At 39.3% G+C, this 14,874-nt stretch overlaps 1 protein-coding gene across 1 annotated transcript; it reads left to right on the top strand.

Moving 5' to 3' along the window:
* The first annotated feature begins 1,861 nt into the window (after positions 1 to 1,861).
* On the top strand, positions 1,862 to 14,657 carry ZC3H15 (zinc finger CCCH-type containing 15). Its single transcript, XM_065669859.1, has 10 exons — positions 1,862 to 2,091; positions 3,657 to 3,758; positions 7,345 to 7,456; positions 9,151 to 9,303; positions 10,388 to 10,479; positions 11,536 to 11,718; positions 12,370 to 12,516; positions 12,785 to 12,889; positions 13,128 to 13,254; positions 13,865 to 14,657. Exons 1-10 carry the CDS (start codon positions 2,014 to 2,016, stop codon positions 14,056 to 14,058), a joined length of 1,293 nt encoding a protein of 430 aa, XP_065525931.1. The 5' UTR covers positions 1,862 to 2,013; the 3' UTR covers positions 14,059 to 14,657.
* Positions 14,658 to 14,874: the final 217 nt, after the last annotated feature.

Genomic DNA, 14,874 nt, shown 5'->3' on the forward strand with positions numbered 1-14,874 from the left:
TATGTAGTACAGCTACATACATGTGAAATACAAACTCACTCCTCTAAACAAGATAACAAGGTTTTATTGAGGGACAAAGTCAATAAAGCAAAAGCAACAGTGCTGGGCACATGACCATAGCCAGAGGCGTGAGTGATTAATATTTGTTACAGGTTTATATACTTTCGCTATTACATTAGTTACATACATATTCATAATTCCTGCATATAGGCGGGGAATATTATGACTAGCTCCAAGAACTTATTATCATAAGTCTCCTCCTCTTGGCATCTGCGCACTGCTCTGCGGTGATTGTGGGCAGGGGTCTTGAGGATGAAGTAAGCAGACTTCTTGTGAGTAGGGGTCTTCAAGATGAAGTAAGCAGTCTTCCTCACAGTGTACTTTTCACCTTTGGCACAGTTGGACGCCCCAGTAATCACACAACTAGCTGAAACCAGCTATATCTATAATTCTGTTGATACCTAGCAAAGATTTAAAACAGTGTGACCTTCCTGCAAAATTTATTGCAGGATGGGCAGACAAGAGTTATCCCAAGCTAGCAGATGTTTGGGATGCTCTGTCTCTAAACTAACTGCTAAGTAGAAGGATGGTGTGAAATAACTCATTCATGTTTAGTGGGGCCACTAAATCCTGTTATCTCACCACAGACTTACAACACAAACATTGTTCTTTAAAACTAAAGATACTTTATAAGACTAGTGTGAAACAATTAACTCATGTTTAGTGGGGCCACTACATTCAACAGACTTACAACATAAACATTATTCTCTTTCTACAACCTGTTAAGCTAAAAAGTACTTTAACACTATGTTTTTTAGGCACTAGCTTTTCTTATATCAAGCCCCCCCCCCCTTCTTTCTTTTACCTTTACAAATTCTTTTGCTATGTGACTCCGTTTTGCTCAAGACTTCTGACCCTTTTTAACTTGTCTAATCTTGTGTCTTTAGCGAGCTTTGTTTCTGTTATTGTAAACTCATACAGTTATATCCACATAGCCACACCTATGACTTGTGAAAGCCAATACATTTATGTGTTTATCACATACACACGAGTGCACTATCACCTTACACATCCCCACTTCCTCCATAAAACATGAAACCCATGTGGACCAGTAGATTCAGCACCCTTCAGGCACTCTGAAGACAAACAGGGTTGTATGGGTGCTGACTGCGCTCCTACAGCTGCCTGCAAATCTGCTGGCAGGCTTTTCACCACCTGCTGCTTTTATAGGGAGCCTTCCCCTTCAGTGCCTTGCAAGGGCAGCAGCACTGCTAAGGGTGTCTGATCCCACAAGGCTGACCCTCACCCTACCAATGCATGGCCAACCGCCACTCTTAACCCTTTACGCACTATCTGAACTTGATACTTTCAGGACAGCTGCTGTGCTCAGCAGGGCTCGGGCTCATCATGCGAGCTCGTTCAGCAGCCACCCGCTGGGAGGCCTGCCGCTTGAGCACGACGGCGGTGCAGGTACCTCGACCCAGCCACCGCCTACCGGGGAACAGGCCACGGCTCCCTCTGGGGAGCCACTCACTGACCACCACAAGGCGCCTTTCCCAGCGCTGGGCTGAGATTCAACATGGGAGGTCCCTCAAACCACCATTTCTCCTCACAGCGCGGCACGACCCCCACGGAAGGCAAGGGAGAGTCCACGCCCACGACTGCTGACAACCGCCCCCTGGCCCCAGAGTTTCGCGGTGCCGCCAGGCTCCACCGACCACGGCCCCGCGCCCAACCCCCGGTCACCGGCGCTCGGCACCGCCCCGGCCCCGCCGCCCCAGCTAGAGTGCCCCGCCCCTCCCTGACGGCAGGCAACACCCGAGCATCACCCCCACAGCGCGCTGCCTGCCGGGAGGTTAATTGGGCCCTCGCGCGCAGCCTTCCCAGCGTGCCTCGCGGCCGCCGGCACCACAGGCGAGGCCGCGCTTCCCTGGTGGCGGCGGTGGTCCGCCTGCGCTGCGACTTTTAGAGCTGCCGAGTGAGAGCTAACGTTGTCCTGCTAGCCGTTTCGCTATGCCCCCCAAGAAGCAGCAGCAGCCGGCGGGGGGCAGCAAGAAGGCGGACCAGAAGAAGAAGGAGAAGATAATCGAGGTAAAGCGAACAGGGCCGCCTCGGCCCACACCGGGCGGGGCGCTCTCCTGCCGCGGCCCTCTCCGTGACTGCCGGGGCCTGCCGCTTCTTGCTGTTCCCCTTATGGCGCGGGCAGCTTTTCCCCTCAGTCCTCCGCCGCTCCCTGTAGTGGTGGCGCAGGCGGTGTTGCCGGCGTCTGCCGCCCTCCCTGAAAGCTCGCCACTGGTGCCCGAGTCCAGCCCCGAAGCCTCTGTGGGGAGGCAGGTTCCCTTGGTGGCACCAGCGCCGCCCGCATCTGTCACATCACCGACCGTCGCTGCTCTTTTTGGATTGGGGTTTGGGTTTCCTGCCTGGGCATCTGCTGGCATGAAAGATAGTAGCTGCTCTGCTGTTTGGGCAGAATATCCGTCTACTGCAAGTGTTCTTTTAAATCTCGCACTGTGGATTATTGTTTCTGTGTTATTTGAGAATATTAGGGTGGCTGTTCTTGCTCTCTGTTGGCATCAGATTTTCTGATGTTCTTGCTGAATACAGCTACGTAGAAAAACATGCAGCTGAAAGGAGAAAGATCTGCATTGATTAGTAACAAATATTATGCAATTAAAATACACAGTGATTATATAGTCTGTGTTTCATTTGCACAGAAATTAATTGTGCGAGTAATGTATTTTTGTTCCTAGATAGTTATTTTACAAATGACAGACTTTTCAAATTAGCATAAAGTATCTGAGGACTAACTGCTGTTAATAGGAGATACATCTGAAAACAGAGTGACTCTGGAAAGTTGGAACTGTTTATTCTGTCGTTCTCTTATAATATATTTTTTGATTGTTAGAGCTTCCAAGAGTATGTTTGAATAGAGGCCTTATAACTGGGTGAACATCTATTACTTTTTCCTTGAAAGAAAGAAGAGTCAGTATCAAGTCAATAGCCTGGATAGGTATGTAATGTAGGCATTTCAGTTGCAGGAAATAATTAATTTCTGATTCAAATACTCATGTGTTAGTGGGCTGGTTTTTTTTTTTTTCTTAAGTACAGATAGGTCATGTAAAAAATTCTCTGACAGTAAAAATGGAGATGCAAAGGAAAAATTGTTTCAGGCAGCAAACGAAATGTTCTTGCCGTGGAGTTTAGGAAGTACAAACATCTGTCTGGACTTGACATAGGGGAAGGCCTTATCTTCAAGTTCATTAGAAAATGAGAAGTGTGAAATAATTGAAAATAAAAAGTATAATATGTTACATGTGGCAATACTCACCTGCATAACAAATATGTAACATTTATATATTAATACTTGAAGATAGAAGTAGTCAGCTATTTCAGGTACATAGGAAAATATCAAGCATATTTACTGCTACACAGTCTTCATACTTCCCTCAGTTGTTACTTGAGTGGCAGCATTTAGTAGGTTCTTTTGAAAAGAAAAGTTTAGACAGTGGTGTGAAAGGTCTGAATATTGTCCATACTGCTGCTTGGATTGTTTGTGGTATTAGAGTCTGTTTAACTGAAATCTTGAGAGGAGTGTCAAGTTTTTTCCTCTTGTAGCAAAGTTGTTTCAGTTAATGTGGCTGTGTCTCTTGATTTAGGACAGAACATTCGGCCTAAAGAATAAAAAAGGTGCAAAACAACAGAAATTCATCAAGGCTGTGACTCACCAGGTTAAGTTTGGTCAGCAAAATCCACGTCAGGTAAGCATTTTATTCTGTAGTGTTTTCCCACTGCAGAGTCAAGTAGTCTTTCACTAGACATCTGGACTGTCATCTAATCTTGAAGCAGAAAACAGCTGAGATGCAACTTGTCTAATTTGTTGTGACCGGCACAGATTTCACTAATAGTCCTCTTGCAAAACTTGTCTAGATGGGAAGGATGTGCCTGTGTAAAGGTACTACAGAGTACAGGAGTTTGGTTTGTTTGGTTTTTAAAAAAGCAACCCACAACAAGGGTGGGTTTTTTGTTTACATTGTTTTTTGATAGTAACATAATTAAGGTGTATCTCAAATGAAACTCTAGGAACTGGCTATCAGCAAAGTACAGTTGTAAATTCGTTCTTTTTTTTTTTTTTCCTGTAACTCCCACCTAATCTAAGAAATGGTTAACAGTTAAAAATATGAATAGCTGTTAGTAATAATAAAATTCAAATTGGGGGAAGATTAGAAAAACATATAAGCCTGTATGTGCTTGTTCTGCTTAGGGAAGTATTTATTATTAAAGTGGAAACAAGTCTGCAACTATTTGGTGAAATTGTCAAAAAAAAAAAAAAAATGAAATTCTCAGCCACCATCTTTACACTGCTCTTCTGTATGATGAATTAAAATGTGATGTGGCTGAGATACACTTAGATACTTAATGAGAAAGCATGGGTTTCATGAAAACAATATTATTAGGGAGGCAAGCCAGGTCTGTTGCTCCTACAGTGCTGGGGGAGCTAGTTGCTGAGTATTTACACAGCTTCCTGCTTTATGAACAAGCTTGTGGAATTTTTGCGTTGGCTAAATTAATGATGTCATAATTTATGGTAAATTCCTTACATAACATAAAGGTGAAATAACATGTCAAGTGCAGGTTTAGAGTTGATATTTGGGTCATTAGATCTAATAATTTCTTCTCGTGGAGAGGAGGACTGCTTTGATGTCACTTTGGAAAAATTGGTGTTACTCAAATGTTCTTTCTGAAATTTCTGTACGAAATCCCTGAATCTGTAGCATGCATAAGAATAGCACTATGTAAACTATCCCAGTAATTTTGTTTTCAAATGTTCATAGATGTTGACTGATGAAAGTTGGAATCTAATTTTTAGACTAATTTTTAATTTTTTTCATACTTTCTTACCTTATAAAATAGTTCTCTGTTAGGGTTGTCCCTTAGGAAAAAAAAAAGGTGTTTAAAGCAATTTTTCTTGAGTTCCAAGATACAAATGGAATTGCTGTTAAGGTTTTGTTGGGTTTTGATTGTGGGTTGGGTTTTCTTATAGTTTTTTTTTGTTTTGTTTGTGTGTTGGGTGGTTTTGTGTTTGGGGTTTTTTTGGGGGATGGTGTTTTGGTTTGGGTTTTCTTTTGTTTGTTTTGTTTGGGGGGTTTTGTTTTTGTTTTTTTATTTTTTTTCCTCTTCTCATTTGTTTAGGGTTTTTAAAAGTCAGCCTCATGCTTTTGGAACCCTAGGGTGGAACAAAAGCAATTCTTAAACTACTCTTTTTTTGTAGTTGACATATATGGGTCTGCATGTTACATAAAACAGGACCTTTCTGTATGGGGCACCTCCCACTAGACCAGGTTGCTCCAAGGCCCATCCAGCCTGGCCTTGAACACTGCCAGGGATGGGGCAGCCACAATGTCTCTGGGCAGCCTGTGCCAGGGCCTCACCACCCTCACAATAAAGAATTTCTTCCTCATATCTCACCTCGGTCTCCCCTCTGTCAGTTTAAAGCTGTTTCCCCTTGTTCTGTCCCTACAGGCCCTTGTAAAAAGTCCCTCTCCAGATATCTTGTACCCCCTTGAGGCACTGGAAGCTGCTTTATGGTCTTCCTGAAACCTTTTCTTCTCCAGGATGAGCAAGCCCAGCTCTCTCAGCCTGTCTCCGTAGCATAAGTGCTCCAGCCCTCAAAGCATCTTTGTGGCTTCCTCTGGACTCATTCCAACAGGTCCATATCCCTCTTGTGTTTGGGCCTCAGAGCTGAGCCCAGTACTGGAGGTGGGGGTCTCATGTGAGTGGAGTACAGGGGTAGAATCACGTCCTTTAACGTGCTGGTCACACTCCTTTTGATGCAGCCCAGCACACAGTTGGCTTTCTGGGCTACAGGTGCACCCTGACAGCTCATGGTGAGCTTCTTGTCAGCCAACCCCCTAAGTCCTTCTCCTCAGTGATACTCTCACTGCAGTCTCTGCCTGGCCTGTATTTGTGCTTTGGATTGCCCTTATCTTGGTACAGGACCTTTCAGTTGACCTTGTTGAACTTCATGAGGTTGGTCCACCTCTCGAGTGTGTGTCCAAGTTCCTCTGAGTGACATCCCTTCCCTCCAGCATGTTGATTTTGCCACACAGCTTGGCATCATCAGCAGACTTGCTGAGTGTGTACTCAGTCCCACTGTCCATGTCACTGGCAACAGGATCAGTCCCAGCAGTGACCCCCAAGGGTCTCTGTCACCAGTCTCCACTTGGACACTGACCCATTGACCAGAACTGTGAGTGTGATCATCTAGCCAATTTCTTAGCCACTGAATGGTACACCTGTTAAACCTATGACTCTTCCATTTAGAGACAAGGGTATTGTGAGGGACAGTGTCAAATGCTTTGCCACAAGTCCAGGTATATGATTTCAGTTGCTCTTTCCTCATCCACCAATTCAGTGGCCCCATTGTAGAAGGCAACCAAATGTCAGGCATGATTTGTCCTTAGTGAAGCCATATTGGCTGTTACCTATCAGCCCCTTATTGTCCATGTGCCTTAGTATATTTTCCAAGAGGATCTGCAGCTTGATCTTGCCAGGCAACAAGGTAAAACTGACCAGCTTGTAGTTCCCTAAAATCTAATTACGTTTGTCCCATGTCCTCTTTCATTTGCCTTCATCCCTCTCTGTGGCTCTGGTATAGATACAGGCCTTTTCTGGCTTATCCAGAAAGGGTAAGGCAGAGTCAGGTTTTTTTTTTTCTTTGACACAAATTTTTCCTTTCCTGGGTGAACTTGTTTTTCAGTCCTTGGCTCCTAGTACCTGTAAAATAAATGTTCTTGTCTTACAAACCACTGGTTTTCAATGAAGCATTGACATGTTCAATTTATACCCATGCAGACAAATGGGTATATATATTCTACAGAAGTTTCCTGGAATTTTACTGGTATACATGAAGAGAAAGAGCAAAGCAGCACTACAGATAGGCTTTTTGCACAGATCTGGAAGTAACCATGTTGAATAGTTGCATTGTTAATGTGTCACAAAAGAGTAACTCATTTTCCTCTCCTACTCTCAGTATCTTTCACTTGATCTCCTAGTCTGTAAAGGTGCAATAAAGGTAACTTAAGTGATCTAATGGCACCCGTCAGCATTTCACATGTCCGACAAATTTCATTTGTAGTATCTTCTGGTTGAAAGGTCAGTACCACTAGGTGGCACTGGCCGTTCGTGCAAGGGTATGGATTCTGGGCAACTTAGAAATCACAGGTTTTTGCCTCCTTCCTTATAAACCAGTTCAGAATGATTTGCTATTTTAATGTACAGTTCAGGTGAAGTGAATAATGGCATTCTAATTTCATATTAATAACTTCAAATTTGGGTTCATTATAGGCTGCTCAATCAGAAAGTGAGAAGAAACTAAAAAAAGAAGATAAGAAAAAAGAATTACAAGAATTAAATGAACTCTTCAAGCCTGTGGTTGCTGCACAGAAAATTAGCAAAGGTATGGGTAACTAAATTCTCTTCAACTATGTTCTCTTACTCATATATCTACTTCAGGTAAAAGAATCCTTTAAAAATGTCAGTTCATTTTTTTAATGAAGTAGATATGGCTGCTTCCTTCTCTGTCTCATGTACCAAGTACTTGTTTGGTTTGTTTGTTTTTTGTGTGGGGTTTTTTTGTTGTTGTTGTAGGGTTTTTTGTGGGTTTTGCTAGGTTTTTGTTGGTTTTTTTTTTTTTTTTAAGATCATTAAATATCAAAGGCTATGTTGATATTGACAGGACAGCTGTAGTTACTTTGTTGTATTCAGGTTTATTAATTAGATGCTTCCAGATGAGTGGCGTGGGGTTTTGTGTGTAATGGTATTTTTTTAAAGCACCCTGTCTGCTGGGAAATGTGAATGTCTAAGAATTACAAGGAATTTAATATAATTTTCTTCATATAAAAATCAGGTTCAAATCAGAACAGCAAGTGTTCCAATTAGTTCTGTCCTACCTCATAATTAACAGTAGGACTTGATTTCAGAAGTTTGGTCTTGAACTTGGTTATTGAACAAACTCATTTTGTGATGAAAAGTGTTTGATAACTGAGAAACTACAGCTGACTGCCATGTGGGAGGAAAAAATTCATACTTTTTAGGAATTAACTAAATGTTATCAACTCTTTGCTTTATTAATCTTCTGGAACTAATATTGCGGAGTAATTTTTGACTAGACAAGTGTGACTTCCCTGTATGTCTTTAAAGCAAACCTGGTATTTGCTCATTGTGGCACATAGCAGCAGCAAAGGCCAGTTTTCATTTTATGAGCTGCAGTGGTCAGTCTTCTCCAAATAAAGTAGCTTGTGGTTTACAGTCATTTCAGAGGACTATTACTGTTTTAATTAAAGCTTTGACTTTCTATTGAGATTGCCAACAAGCTTTCTTATGGATCCACTCATTGTTTAAACACTAGATTACTTTAGTTGAGAATTCAACTAGGTATTGCAGTACATATTCTAACCACTAGTGACGTGTACCCAGTGTAAAAACAGCAAGTGAAAAACTTGAGCTTAAAATCTTATGTAAGTATTCAATGAATATTAAAGTATCTCTGATTTAATTGTGGCTCATAAATACATTTCTCCCTGCTCCCATTTCTTCTCTCGCCTCCTAATGGTCAAATAATTCCTTTAGTGGGATGATAGTTTCTTAAGTTGTGATTAGGTTGATTGAATAGTTCATACTGTATGAGCAGCCATTTTTTTCTATTTTTGAAGAGAGTGAATGAGTGCAGCTTTGATTATTAGAATTTGTTCTGCTGTGGTGTTGATCTGTTAAGGAAGGGCTGAAATCAGGAGATGCTTTACTCTGTATTAGCAGAGAATTACATTATTGTATAGGAAGGAAGTTTCCCAGAGTGGGATCTTGTATGTGTTACATTATATGAATAAATAATCTGCTCAGGCAAACTGCTGTCCATATTTCTTTAAATAGTGCAGTGCCAGCTTTGATACTCAATGCAAGTATCATGCTATACAAACTAAATAAGACATTTTCAGGGCATGAAGTATTTATTTGTGATGAAAAATTAAAAAATACTAAAAAAACTTCAGTTTTTAAAAACAAATCCTAAAGACGATGTTCTCAGAACTTTTAATATACAGCTTTTGCTTAAAAATAGTATTAAAATATAAAAAAACCCCATTCTTCCCTCAGGTGCCGACCCCAAATCTGTAGTTTGTGCTTTCTTCAAGCAAGGACAGTGCACTAAAGGAGACAAGTGCAAGTTTTCTCATGATTTGTCTCTGGAACGGAAGGGTGAAAAACGAAGTGTCTACATTGATGCAAGAGATGAGGATCTTGAAAAAGGTATACAACTTATACAAAATTACTAGTAAGCCATTCTGATTCTGAAACTGGACTTTCAAGAGTCTTGTGTTGTGGTTGTGATCTTGAAGAGCCTGCTCAGTGACCAGAGCAACCCACACCACTGTGTTCAAAATGATGAACAGTGAAGCTCATTTAAAGAATACTTGTGAACATGCTTCTTAATAACTTACTCAAAAAAAAAATTTTGACCTAGTGACACTGGATGGTATTTTTTCAATTCTGCTGTATAGCACTTTACATCATACAGGTAGCAAATTGCATAGTGTTTGGTCTTTCTGGTAGTTGCTAGTTTCTTCCGAGTTCTATAGAAGGGAAGTGCAAAAGGAGGAAGGGTAAAGAGTAACCAGAGTTGCTTTCCAGAATTATTACTATTTGCCTAAATGTGCACATTTGCAGAATTCAGGCTATTCTTTGGAGTTTTTTTCTCTGACTTGTCTCCTTTCCCCAGATCATTTGTTTGCTATTTGCTCTGGATTTTACTTAGCAGGGGTTAGAGATTTTATAGTCAAAATAATTCCTTTTGGATTTCCTCAATTCATGATGTTTCAGTCTTCATTGTAATTTTAGCCTGTGTCATCCTAAATGGATGTGATAGGCTCCCACAGATTCACTACTACTGTTGCCATCGGTGATCTTGCTTCTTTTAATGGAACCTTCTTTTAACTTTTAACACATGAAATTTAGTACTACCTCTTTCAATCTTCAAGTTCTATTACCTGTATTTTTGATCAATAGCCTTTAACCTTTTCTTTTACCCAGTCATAACCTTTTTCTTCTTCCTTGTCTATGCTTGCTAATGTACAGATGGGATGATGCAATTTTTTAGTCTTCTAGTGAAACACGATTTATGCCTGTCAAAATATGAATTTCTGAGGCTTTTGAAGAAACAGTCTTGTGAGCAGCACAGGGGAGTTTGAAAACTTCATTATAAAAGCCTGAATTTATTTTCCATTCTGTAAACTAACTAAAATGTAAAAATCGCATTACTAGGGAGCAAAACTACAGCAGTGTTTAGTATTTGAAATTTTTGTGTCTATTGGAATTTTCCATCGTCTTTTTCTAGATACAATGGATAACTGGGATGAGAAGAAGCTGGAAGAAGTGGTGAACAAGAAGCATGGTGAGGCGGAAAAGAAAAAACCCAAAACTCAAATAGTATGTATCTTTTTTTTTTTTTTTTCCTCTGAGCTGTAGTAGAGAGAATTAACTGCAGACTGGTATTAGATGCATTTATCATTATCTTTAATATTGAGTGGGTTATCATAGCAATATTCTGAATCTACAGTACTTATAATAATTATAAAAAAAAAACAACAAAACAAACCCAAAGCTTTTTCAGTCATCATAAGATGTTTTCTCATGTTAAATACAAATTGTATGCAGATGAAGTGCTTTCAAAATGGAAATGCTGAAGGAATTTGTCATATATATAATGCGTCACACTTGCTTAGAAGATTCAAGTATTGTGTTTAGTTAGGTCTGTTATCTCATTCCAGCAACTGCTATATATATATTGGCTTATTTATGGACTGAGCGACATTTAAGCATGTAAGTTTAAATTTAAAGTTCTCTCCTGTAAGCTGAAATTTACTGATTGATGCATTTGTAGTTCCTGACCCCTGACTTCAAGAGTATTCTTCAGTTTGTGTTCTAAATGGTATATCTTAACCCTTTTTCATTCTTCAGAATTATTGCACCTTGTTTTCAATACCAAACAGATAATCTCTTCAATACTGCTTAAATTTGCAGAAGTTAAATTTCAGTATGGCTAAGTGTGACCTATGAATTCCTTCTTAGAAGTTCCAGAATGACATCTTAAGCTCAGGATCATGAGCTGGGAGATTTAACATCTGATGCAGATTATTTTTATTAAAACTACAGTGGTGTTGGTGAGCAGGAAGAGAGAGACTGTCAGCATGCTTCTACATTTGCTGCTGGCTTTAAAGCAGTACACATTTGCCAGTCTTCTGAGTCATCCAGGCTTTCTGAATTGGGATTATAATAAAGGGGAAAAGCTCTTTAGCTACATGAGTTTTACACAAGTAGTTGTACTTCTTTTGTCTACTTTTTTAATAGCAATACATTTCACATGTTCTATTTTGAGCACAACTGGCTTTGAGTTACTGTACTTCTGACATGTAGTAGCTATACATTAGTATAAGTTGCTAGGGATGAAAAAAGAATGTGCTAACAACTCTTTGTTTTAAACAGGTCTGCAAATATTTCCTCGATGCTATTGAAAACAACAAATATGGGTGGTTTTGGGTATGTCCGGGCGGAGGAGACAACTGCATGTATCGCCATGCTCTTCCTCCAGGTTTTGTATTAAAAAAAGATAAAAAGAAGGAGGAAAAGCAAGAAGAAATTTCTTTAGAAGATCTAATAGAAAAAGAGGTAAAGTTGTCATTCAGGTACCTTTTGGTAGTATTTATTTTCATTACTTTGAAGATACAGTTATATACAACTTCCTCATTAATAACTTCAAAGTATAAAATGTTTCTATAGCTGCGTGAGCTAGAGTGAAGGATGTGTAGTATCTGACTCAGGTTTTTGTTTAGAAACTACTACCCAGTAAATAGATTAAACTATGGCTGCATACTTAGTGCAGGTGTTGCTAATCCTTTATCTGTTACAACTGCTTCTATGGGCCTTTGTCATCCCCAGCTCATTGCCACCGCAGTTTTTGTATAACTGTAATGAGGAAGCAACACCAAGAGAATAGGGCCCTGAAGTTTTTGCATGCTGCTCTGCTTATTTCTGTCAATATTGCCTGGCAATATTCTCTGAGGAGAACCTGAGCAATTATCATTGGCTTCTTCCCTCCTGCACTTTTCATGTTGATTTTCATGTCTGTTCATCTCACTAAAAGGAAATCTGCATGTTGAGTCAAACTGAGCGGATGGTGTGTGTTTAACAGTGGTGAGAGTGAAGAAGGAATTAAAAAGAAATGTTTTAAATTAATTTCTGGAAAAGAGTAATTAAATCTCTAATAGTTATAGCCTTTGGAAATAATTTCTAGCATTAATTAATCTCTTTACTTGACAGCGTGCTGCCTTAGGACCAAGTGTTACCAAAATTACTCTAGAGTGTTTTATTGCATGGAAGAGAAGAAAAAGACAAGAAAAAATTGATAAGGCTGAGCAAGATATGGAGAGGAGGAAAGCAGATTTTAAAGCTGGCAAAGCATTAGTGGTATGTTCTCCAGTCCAATTTTTAGCATAAGAAGAAAAGTGTAAGTTCTTGTAATAAGGTAGCTGGCCTGGAATTGCATTTTCCTTTTCTTGCCCCCATACCCTCTACACCCCTCTTTTTTTGTTGTTGTTGGGTTTTTTTCAGGGGCGGGGGGGGGTGTTTGGTTTCAGGTTTTTTGTGTATAGCAGTACAAATCTTAAATTCTGTGAAGTCCCAAGTTAAGAGGTGTTTTTTTTGGTTGGTTTTTTTTTTTTCCCCCTGTAAACAGATCTGTGGACGTGAAGTATTTGAATTCCGCCCAGAGCTGGTTGATGCAGATGATGAAGAAGCAGATGACACCCATTATATTCAGGGAACAGGAGAAGATGATGAGGTAAAGAACTGTATTAACTTGAGTAATATTTCAAGTTGCATTCAAGTATGAAAACTTTTCAGTTTGGGAGCTCTTACAGTGCAATTAGTAAGCTTGGTTCATAATCTGACACCACTGCAGAGTAGATTTTGTCAAATTTGTGTCAAAAGGAAGATTAAAGATTTTTGTATAAATCCTTTAGGAATGAGAATTTCTGTAGAGAAATAATTCACACAGAGCATCTTGGTTTATTTTTCAGATGGAAGACCCTGTGTGTATAAATGATGTAGATTTGAACCTGTATGTCCCAAAGGCTGTAGAGGAGACTGGTATTACTGTCGCTAGTCCTGAGCGATTCAGCACATACAGTTCAATAGAAAAAGATGGTAAGTTCATTTATTTAGGCATCACTAATACAAGATCATTAATATAAGAGCTTCCCAAAACACAGATAGAAATCAATTCTTGATCTGCTTAAAAACGGCAGGGAAGTGAAACTGTTATCAATGGTACATGCAGTTATTAAAGAAAAAGCTTGTAGAAAATGCTATGTGCTTTATATATATGCTATATGAACAAAAATCTAAGGTTTTCTTTGTATTTTCTAACTAGCTTACATTAGCTTGTAATTTCTTAGAGCCAAGTCTTGATCTTTGTGTGCTTGCAGAATGCATATGCTGATCTTAAAGATACCAAGTCTTTTAAGTGCAGATACTCAGTAGGAGCAGCTTATTAAACTTGACCTAGTTACAAAAGTAGGAGTTTGAGGAGTTGGGCGCTCCAAGGTTTGGGTTTTTTAACCTGTTCTAAGAATTGGTGATCTAAACCTGCATATTAATCGGGTACATGGAATTTAACTCATTTAAGTCTACATAAATTCAAATAAAGTAACTTCTTTATGGTTTCAAAACTTTAAAGCCTGTTTAGTAGGTTTGTTATTTAGCGATTAAGAAACTTGTGACACTGAAATGTGTTAAGAATTATCTTTACTTACAGATAATAAATTAAGTGAAGCTTCTGGTGGTGATATAAACAGCAGTGAGCAAAATGACTTGGAGGAAGATAACGATGGAGATGAGGAGTTGGAAAATGGAGTAGTTGATGCAGTTCCAGTTGATGAAAATCTTTTCACTGGAGAGGACTTGGATGAACTAGAAGAAGAACTAAACACTCTTGACTTAGAAGAATGAATTAAAAAGCTCAAGTGAGGAATTAAATCTATGTGACAAAATGAAAACTGACTATATTATTTTTTACTCCTTTTTGAATAGAGTTCTTAAACAGGATGTTTATGGTTACCCAGCTGATTCTGATGGGCACATCATATACCAGGAATATTTTCTTTCAGTCTCATCTACTCCAGTCTTGACTATGCTCACACTAAATATTCAGAGTAGCTGACAATTACCTGACAGTTGAAGTTGCAGAAAGCAAGATTATAACTTTCAACTGAAAGTAGGAAGTGTAACTTCTTTGCCAGTATGAAAGTGTAAGTGGACAATTTGATACCAGGTACAGTATAAAACATTCTTCACCAGAACTGCATTTTTATTAGTGATCGTGATGATTCAGAAACTGCCCGAAGTGTTCTTTGGGCAGTATACTCTAATGAAGCTGATGCAGATTATGCTTCAAGTGGTGATTAGCTTTATTTGATCAGCTGGATGTTGAAGATTGTGAACTCATACATCATACAATACAATATGGTGCCCTTTGTTTAAAATGTTTTAAAATTTCCCACTGCCTTTTGCCAACAAAGCTGTAAATAAAAAAACTATCAACTTTAAAATATGTGTATGGATTTTTCTCTGTTTAAGTTAGGTTATCATACCAAGCTGTTAATACCTTCTTTTTCTAATGCAGTGATAAACACTTCTCTCTCCAGTTCTGATGCAGAAGTGATAATGGCTTCTGTTAAATTACAGTTAACTGCAATTATTTTTCTACACTTAATGCAGCATAAAATTCAGCTGCCAATTTTTTTTTTTTTTTTTTTTTCCCCTGCT

The sequence above is a fragment of the Lathamus discolor genome, chromosome 3 (assembly GCF_037157495.1).
Source record: "Lathamus discolor isolate bLatDis1 chromosome 3, bLatDis1.hap1, whole genome shotgun sequence".
NCBI classification, from domain to species: domain Eukaryota; kingdom Metazoa; phylum Chordata; class Aves; order Psittaciformes; family Psittacidae; genus Lathamus; species Lathamus discolor.